This window comes from Macrobrachium rosenbergii, chromosome 13 (assembly GCF_040412425.1).
Source record: "Macrobrachium rosenbergii isolate ZJJX-2024 chromosome 13, ASM4041242v1, whole genome shotgun sequence".
NCBI classification, from domain to species: Eukaryota; Metazoa; Arthropoda; class Malacostraca; order Decapoda; family Palaemonidae; genus Macrobrachium; species Macrobrachium rosenbergii.
The window spans coordinates 39,566,413-39,576,412 of record NC_089753.1 but is presented as its reverse complement, the minus strand read 5'-3'; the positions used below and the strand labels follow the sequence as shown (position 1 = coordinate 39,576,412).

The window sequence follows — 10,000 nt, the reverse complement described above, 5'->3', positions numbered from 1 at the left end:
ACGGCTAGGAGAAAATACCCGCGCTTCGAAGGGATGAAATAAAAACACGCCGTAGGCCAGAGGGACAGGCTTATAAGCATCGGCAGTCGGGCATTCCATGAGAGAGAGAGAGAGAGAGAGAGAGAGAGAGAGAGAGAGAGAGAGACTCCTGATTTAAGAAGTATAGTTCGTGGTACTAAAGCCAGATAAATAATTTTTATAATTTTCAGTGTTTATATTTTTACTGATTTTATCAAAATTTATTTATCATTTTTTAGTTTTCTGTAAAAGAAAACTATTGTGACGGCTTTGTCTGTCCGTCCTCAGATCTTAAAAACTACTTAGGCTAGAGGGCTGCAAAGTGGAATGTTGATAATCCACCCTCCAATCATCAAACATACCAAATTGCAGCCCTCTAGCCTCGGTAGTTTATATTTTATGTAAGGTTAAAGTTAGCCATGATCGTGCGTCCGGCACCGCTATAGGTGCCAACAACACGGGCCACCACCAGGCCGTGGCTAAAAGTTTCATTGGCCGTGGCATAGACTTTCAGGGGCCGTGGCTTGGCTGAGAGTTTCATGCAGCATTACACACTGTACAGAAAACTCGATTGCGCCGAAGAAAGTTCGGCGCATTTTTTGCTTGTTTCAATTAATGCCCATTTTCCTTTAGAGGGAATGGCTTCAGAGAGTATTATAACCATGTGGTCTTCAACTAAGTCTTTTAGGATGAGGTTGCTAGCTCACCTCGAATATGAACAAAGGGGAGAGAGAGAGAGAGAGAGAGAGAGAGAGAGAGAGAGAGAGAGAGAGAGAGTCCCGACTGAACTGTCAGCGCAGTCATATAGGTTTATGTGTTCCGCTGGTATAGTGGTTAGTGTCGTGGCATGCCATTCAGATGTCTCGGGTTCGCGTCTCTCTCAGGCGATGAAAAATCACTGGCTCTGTATCATGATCAGTTACTGCTACAGTGTGGGGTCTGCGGTTAGAGGTTGAAACCTTTATTTGGAAGCTTGGATTTCGAGTCATTGGCCCCTGTGTGCTTGTTCCATGTGAATAGGTTTCATCTACTGAAATAATAGCAATAATAATAATAATACATATTAATTATGACTATCTGAACAAAAACGTTGGCCCCATTTGCCAGCGTGACGTCACTTTATGATTCAGAATGAAATGAAGAAAACAAATAACGGCTTTTTAAGAAAGAGTTTATTAGATAACCATAATTGACGCTGAATCCACGCCTCACTGATCAAGATCACTCTGATTTCAAGTTAGCCTTAGTAGACTTATGTTTCAGACGTTGCGTACGGTCGCCACATCGAATTTCTTTCTTCATCCCTTAAAAAGCGGACTATTTTGGTGGCATTTGAAGAGTCTACAATACTGTAAAGGTATTTACGGCTCTGTGACGTCTCATGTAATCATTGACACCATTTGAGCCTAAGCTCAGTTGCCATAGCTCTTTCATATCTTCCTGAATGGTTTTCTCCCGGTTCAAGGAAGTTTCATTTCACCACACGGTTTCTCCTGCTATTCACGAGCCGTGTATTGTAAACCTTATACCGTATTCACGTACGTTTTTCTGCGAAAGTCTGTAAAGGACGTGCCCTTAATATTTTATTATGCAACTGTCACCAGCGATCCAAGAATGGGGTATGTGCGTAAACATGCTTTGAAATTTGAATGGTAACGACAAAAATTAAAGATTTCGATGTAAAAATTGTTGTGCTTCTAGTGGGATTTGCCTCTTTTGTAATTTGGTACAAGAATATTTGTGTGTGTGTGTGTGTGTGTGAGAGAGAGAGAGAGAGAGAGAGAGAGAGAGAGAGAGAGAGAGAGAGAGAGAGAGAGAGAGAGAAAACAAAATTGGTAACTTTAAACCTTTGTAAAAATTTTCCGAAAATGACCAATAAGATATAGAGAGAAGCAGATTGAAACATTTTAATATGCTGTTGCAAATACAAATTAAATTGAAATAAATAAGTAAATAAATATAAGTAAATAAAAAATGTAATCTATTCACTAAGGTGGACCTATTGAAATATCAACGACAAAGTTCGCTAGTTATCTTACATCCTTTCGTCCGTATGATGATTTCTCGTCCGAATGCCCTCCCGCGATTTGAACTCTCGCCTTCGAGGACGGGCGTTACTTCCAGCGTGTAATTCGTCGACATCCGAAGCCCAGATATCACGGTTTCGAACACGCGATATTTCTTGTCCGAACCCGTCGACTGAATAGAGTTGCTCTCTTTGACTTCCTGAAATGGGACAATAATAATAATAATAATAATAATAATAATAATAATAATAATAATAATAATAATAATAATAATAATAACTTTAGGTATATAAAATATAATGTACATCTAAATATTTTTTCTTTGCGTAATTGTATATAAAGATAGATAAAACCACTAACCTTTTATAAGAATGCAGAATGAAGGTACCTTTATTCAAGCTTTGGGACTTATACTACCATCATTTGGGACGGTATGGATAAGTTAGTAATAATAATAATAATAATAATAATAATAATAATAATAATAATAATATTACCATCACTTTGGACGGTATGGATAAGTTAATAATAATAATAAAAATAATAATAATAATAATAATAACTTTTGAGATTTCTAAGCCGGTCACGGCAGGTATGTATACCCAGTTTTTGTTGTATTTTATTTGTTATTATTTATTGTTTTTGTCGTTATAATGGCTAAATTCCGCTACTTTGCTTTCCTCATAATTTTCAAATAATTATGCATTCTATTCTGTGAAGTCTTGGTTTAGTAAGCCAATGCTTTTATGCTTTGTTTCCCAATATTATGTGAACAATATGATTAAAAATAAGAATGAATAAATTAATGTGTAATACAATTTTATTTCTGAAATCGTAAGAGCTTAAAGTACAAAAGTTATAATAGGTCAGCCTTTAAGTCGAGTGAAGCCAAGAAGGCCAGAAAAATTCAGTTAATCATAGAATTATTTCTTAATTAATAAGGTAATAGTCGGCGAGAAACAGATTCCAAAAACAATTTTCTCACCTGCTTCCACATTTTATTCCATTCAGCATCCGCACTTAACTTCCATAAAGGAGGGTTGGCTCAACAATGCCTAACAGTACTCTCTCCTTAACTTTCATGAGAGTTCAAGCCTTTTCCCAATCTTTGGCACACACCCCAGTACTTCCTTGCTTCGTTATTCTGTGACTTACTCTCTCTCTCTCTCTCTCTCTCTCTCTCTCTCTCTCTCTCTCTCTCTCTCTCTCTCTATATATATATATATATATATATATATATATATATATATATATATATATATATATATATATATATATATATATATATGTGTGTGTGTGTGTGCGTGTGTCTGTATGTTATGTATGTGTGCGCATGTCCAGCCCATATGTAAAATGAATAAGAAAAGTCATCTATAAACAATAATAAAATGAATTCGTTCATTAATTACACGATAATATTGAAAGAGTTGAATCGAATGCCAGTGAAAGAAAGTAAAAGGAAAAAAAAACATTAATATAGATGTTGGTAAAATTTCTTTGATGAAATTCTCCTACATTGGTGGTAATATTAGACAAAGATGACTTTCTAACGAACTTTAGGATAATGCAAATAAAATTCAGCATAAAATCTTGGTTAAAATAACCAAAGGGTAATTCGCTATCAAACAGTGGTAAAACAGAAACGTTTTAATTCTCCAACAAATACTGTTTGATAGCGCATTTTCTGTACATCATATAATCAAGGCCACCGAAAGTAGATCTATCTTTCGGTGGTCTCGGTATGATGCTGTATGAGCCGCGGCCCATGAAATTTTAACTACGGCCCGGTGGCGCCCTGGCCTATATCGTTGCCAGGCGCACGATCATGGCTAACTTTAACCTTAAATGAAATAAAAACTGCTTAGGCTAGAGGACTGCAATTTGGTATGTTTGATGATTGGAGGGTGGACGATCAAGACACCAATTTGCAGCCCTCTAGCCTCAGTAACTTTTAAGATCTGATGGCGGAGAGAAAAATTGTGAACAGAAAAAAGTGCGGACGGACAGACAAAGCCGGCACGATAGTTTTCTTTTCAGAAAACTAAAAAGGGGTCTGTCGAGACCTCGTTTCTACGTTAAGGGGAGAAAGGTTCAGATTTTCTCGTTAATTTTATGATTCTCTATTAAAACGATAAATAATCATAAGATCGTAAGGAAATTATTTTATTTAAGACTTGATCATGATCGACGTGGTTGTACGATTGTATTGTATCTGAATTTTGAGTTCAGCGTCTCTCTCTCTCTCTCTCTCTCTCTCTCTCTCTCTCTCTCTCTCTCTCTCTCTCTCTCTCTCTTTTCTTTATCTTGTTCTGTTTAATTCACACCTTTCAAATTTTTTTTACAATATATCCCTTCAATATGTTTATGTATATCTCACACAGTTACATGCACAATATCTTATTCTTTCCGAATTACATTATCTTCTCTCTCTCTCTCTCTCTCTCTCTCTCTCTCTCTCTCTCTCTCTCTCTCTCCACACGTTAGAAAACCCAAGTTTTCACATTACGACCCAGACAAATATCAAGAGAACTTTCGCCTTTATAACTTTTAAGTACGGTGAATTCCATGACGTTCAGAAACGATGAGAGAGAGAGAGAGAGAGAGAGAGAGAGAGAGAGAGAGAGAGAGAGGAGCTTTTCCCCGAGTTTTGTGGCCCTCTCAAAAGCCTGGGGTTGACATTGCAATGTGTGGTTATTAAGGGGACTCAGGCGAATATTTCCCGTCAAAAGACGGGGAGTTCTCAGATGAGGTGCAGTGCTTCGTAATGCGATTACTGCTACTTGAGGTGCGGCGGTTCTCTACTCACAGCTTGGGAAGGTTTCAATATATATATATATATATATATATATATATATATATATATATATATATATATATATATATATATATATATATATATATATATATATATATATATATATATATATATACATATATGTGTGTGTGTGTGTGTGTGTGTATAACCCACCTGAGCTGTGTCCACAGAACTACTTCACCTCAAGTAGCAGTAATCATATTACTGAGCGCTGCATCTCATCCAAGAACTCTCCGTCCATTTGTCAGGAAATATTCGCTTGAGTCTCCTAACAACACAACCATATATATATATATATATATATATATATATATATATATATATATATATATATATACATATATATATATATATATATATATACACATACATATACGTATATATATAAGCGTGAAGAAAAGTTTAAGCGCTTGGTGCTGAATTGGTCCAGAAAGGTAAAATCTTCCAATTCTCGGCAATTCTCTACGATTTAGGTTTCCAGCGACATGGTCTTTCTCGAGTGCTGCTTATGTTGGTACCTACTGACGTAGGCAACAGGGTACGATGGAGGTATAAACCTTGTCTCTTATTGACATATAGTCATATAAAAATATGAGGGGTTTTTGGAGAAACAAATCATGTTATGTATTTTTAATAATAAATCTATTCAGAGAGCTTTCAGTAATCTGTTCGATCCCATTGCAAGACTCACGCTATTGTGAGTATTTTTTTATTAAAGGTTTTTAAATCATCGCAGTAAGAAGTTTGCGTATATGTATAAAGAAGTGCTACCCCCCCACCGTAAATGAAAACCGGTTAATGTTGAAAAAGCCAAATTCATGAAATCATGATTAGCCTACCTGCACAGAAGACTCTCAGGGCACTAGGTGCGTCACAGACCTACCCAAGGTCTTACCAACAGAGTGGCGAACACTTATTACACACAAACACACACACACACACACACACACACACACACACACACACATATATATATATATATATATATATATATATATATATATATATATATATATATATATATATATATATATATACATATATATAATGTGTGTGTGTGAATGGCTTTGCTGCTAAGCACTACCACTTTGGTAACATATGAAACGACCTGTTAGTCACAGGAAATGCCAAGGCTTTGGGATTCAGTTATAAAGTACCACATGGCATGGAAACAACTGCTGAAGTGTTTTGGACCCCTTACGCAGTTAACCGAACATTTATTAACAAACAACAAACACATACGACTACGCACCTGTTTTTTACACCTGTATTTGCCCCAAGATTGGTCCTCGCAGTAGGTCACGATGAAGTGGTACCTTCCGGAAACAGCCCGGTCGTACTTCCAGTGGAGACGAATTGACCTGAAGTCAGCCTCTCCGTCTAATTCGTTGACCTCTGAAAAGAGATGTGAATGTGTAGTAGGTCACGTACCCCTAGTCTCACACACACACACACACACACACACACACAAACTCACAATTTTCCCTAAAGTTTACAATATACCATCTTTTGAGCTGGTCTGCTGGTATAGTGGTTAGTGTCGTGGCATGCCACTCAGATGTCGCGGGTTCGCGTCTCCCCCAGGGAGATGAAAAATCACTGGCTCTGTATCATGATCAGTTACTGCTGCAGTGTGGGGTCTGCGGTAGGAGGTTGAAACCAACATTCTTCGGAAGCTTGAATTTCAAGCCAGTGGCCCCTACGTGTTTGTTCCATTTGAATAGGTTTCATCTACTGAAGTAATGATAAATAATTTGTGAGATACCAAACAGTGTGAAATTTTCTAGCTTCAGGTTTAATACAACTCAGTTTGCTAGGAGTTTCATCTTGGCTGCAGCTGAAATGCAGACCAGTTTACCCAGTGCAATTGCGGGATTCTCTGATCTCCTAACATTTAAGCGAGGAACGAATTCATCCCTGCTCTCTGCTGCTGCTGACGTCTCCTGAATTTCAGATGTATCGGTTATATTTTCCATTCCCTCATATTTATTCATTTATGACAGCTTTGGCGTGTAACTTGTCTCTCTCTCTCTCTCTCTCTCTCTCTCTCTCTCTCTCTCTCTCTCTCTCTCTCTCTCTCTCTCTCTCTCTGCAGACTGATTTCCCTTTGGAACCCTTTTGGGCTTAAAATCTTCTGACTGCCCATACGGGCTTTCGGCTTAAGAAAGAAAGAAAGAAAAAGGGCTTCCACTTTCTTCAAAGTTGGATAAAATTCCCCTCCCTTCTCCCTTCTTCAATTCCTCATCATGACCCTGGCACAAATATGGGCATCAGGTCAACTGTCCCATGGCTTAATGCATCTCCTACCAATTGTTTCGTAGTGCAACTGCGAGGTTTTCTTCCTGTTACACCTTTCAAACCTTTTTGCTCCCAGTTTCCCTTTCACCGCTGAATGACCGCATAGGACCCAGCGCCTGGCCTTTGCCCTAAACTTCATATTCCATTCCTTCTGTTCCCTAAGTATGCAAAATATTCGGCGTGTACAAAAAACTAGTGAAAACCAGACCGAACTCATGGCAGAAACATAAAGAGAAATTAGGTCACTGTTGTATGTTGTTGATCTTCAAACCTCTGATGATAACAGGCCGTTCCTTTATCTTTAGATTCAGATCATCGGTAATCTGGGGATACAGGGGAAGGTAATAAGTTCTGGAGATAAAATTTATGAGAGAATTGGGTTTAGGGTCAGTTTATCTATACAAGAACTGAATGGAAAACAAGGGGTGACCTGGTCACATCTTGGTGTGAATTCATAAGTGTCAAGTTCATCATCTCCAAAGGTTCTGTAAAGTTTAAGAAAATTACTGGAAACTGATTCCGAAGGAAGTTATTAGGAATTTTGGTATTGTAATCATTAAAACATTTTAAATTCCTATAAATATTAGGTATTTGCTAATAAGAACATTTCTTCAAACATACAAAGGAGTAAAATTCACTGTACCAAGAGTCACTGGATATTAATGATAATCATTCCCGTGGCCAACAGATGGCGTTAATATAAACCCCGTAAGGTGGGTTAGTGCCGTCAGTGCACCTCACGGTTTGCACTGTAGGCATTACTAAAGGTTCTCTTTGCAGCCTCCCTTCGGCCCTTAGCTGCAGCCCCATCTGTTCCTTTTACTATACCTCCATTCATATTATATTCCTTCCATCTTGCTATCCACCCTCTCCTAACAATTATTTCAGAGTGCAACTGCGAGGTTTTCCTCCTGTTACACCTTTCAAACCTATTCTCAATTTCCTTTCCTGGCGCTGAATGACCTCATAGGTCCCAGTGCTTGGCCTTTGGCCTGCACTCACATTCCATTCCAGTATCTACATAAAAAAAAAAGACGCGGTTTCCATGGATTCTTCGGGGCATTTTACGAATTTCATTAACTCGTCGAATTCAATTTGGCAGTTAATTAGATATCCACTTGCCGCAACGTGGGACTGTAAGTTGGTTTCACCGCACACGGAAGTGAAAGTCATATTAGATTAAACTCTTGATCACTGAAGGCGATGCGTTATATATATATATATATATATATATATATATATATATATATATATATATATATATATATATATATATATATATATAAGTCTGAAATATATCGCTGCTGATATATTACCCCTGTGAAATTTGTTATGTTCTTTTTAATTTACATATTTTCTTAATATTAATTTTGAAATATATCACTTCTGATGACTCACCCCTGTGAAAAATGTTATATTCTCCCTAATTTACAAATTTCCTTAATATTAATTTTGAAATATATCATTGCTGATTTACATAGTAATATTACCCCTGTGAAATTTGTTGTATTCTACTTAATTTACATTTCCTTAATATTAATTTTGAAATATATCACTGCTGATATATTACAAATTTCACAGTGGTGATAACACTATGTAAGTGAGCAATGATATTTTTCAAAATTGATATTAAGAAAATATGTAAATTAAGAAGTAGAATATATATTTCACAAGGGTGTTATTACTATGTAAATCGGCAGTGATATATTTCAAAACTGATAATAAAAAATGTGTAAATTAGTAAAGAGAATATACTAATTTCACAAGGGTGGTGCTATTATGTAAATCAGAAATGATATATTTCAAAATTAATATTAAGAAAATATGTAAATTAAGAAGTAGGATATAAATTTGAAAACAGTGGCATTACTATGTAAAGCAGCAATAATACATTCCGAATGTATTACTTAAGAAATATGTAAATTAATAAGCAGAATGACATAAATTTCAAAAGGATATTAATATGTAAATCATTCATTAAGAAACCAGTCAATTTTGTATGGTAAAAACAACTATTAAGCAGTAAATAAATAATTAGTTCAGCATAGAAAGCATATGTAATTCAGTAAGTAAATAATCAATAATTATTTTGAATAATAATAATAATAATAATAATAATAATAATAATAATAATAATAATAATAATAATAATAATAATAATAATAATAATAATAATAATAATAATAATAATTGTTTAGAACTCTCAGTGCCGAGAACAGGAGTGACTTTTTATAAGGTCCACAATAATATATCAGTGGTAGAATGTGAGACTTTATAAAAATGTATAAAAAGCTTTAGAACCCTATCGTGGGTTCATCTTCAGTTCGAAAGCTTTTTATAGATTTTTATGAAGTCTAACATTCTACCAATGATATTGTGGACATTATACAAAATAATAATAATAATAATAATAATAATAATAATAATAATAATAATAATAATAATAATAATAATAATAATAATGGTAAGTGATACATTACTATCTTTTGTGTACATCTGCATATTTACAAAATATGCAAATTACGAACAAAGATGTACAAAGAAACTTAAATGTAAAATCTCATGTGAAGGGAAAGCATCATTAGCAAATTACAGTGTTCGTTAAAAAAATCATTAAGTTAAGCACCGAACTACATAAAGCAGAAGAGAATAATTACCATAATTATTGTGAAAATAAAAACCCCAAACTATTAGTTAGAGGATTAAATCACGGAAGAAAGAAACCACATAGGAAAATTTTATCTATTTTTTTTTCTTTTTTCTTTTTTCTTCCTTCGTATTATCTGACGGTAAATATATCCACAGGAGATGCTTTTGAAGTTAATTGTTATTGCTGGAAAGG

General features: G+C 35.4%; 1 protein-coding gene across 1 annotated transcript in view; it reads right to left on the bottom strand.

The window, feature by feature from the left end:
• Window positions 1–10,000, bottom strand: part of LOC136845219 (uncharacterized) — a 190,208-nt gene that overhangs the window by 22,380 nt on the left and 157,828 nt on the right. The window contains exons 4-5 of the mRNA XM_067115291.1: window positions 6,113–6,255; window positions 2,058–2,244 (exon numbers count right to left, since the gene is read on the bottom strand). Of these exons, the coding sequence (XP_066971392.1) occupies window positions 2,058–2,244; window positions 6,113–6,255 (330 nt within the window). The remainder of the gene's footprint in view (window positions 1–2,057; window positions 2,245–6,112; window positions 6,256–10,000) is intronic.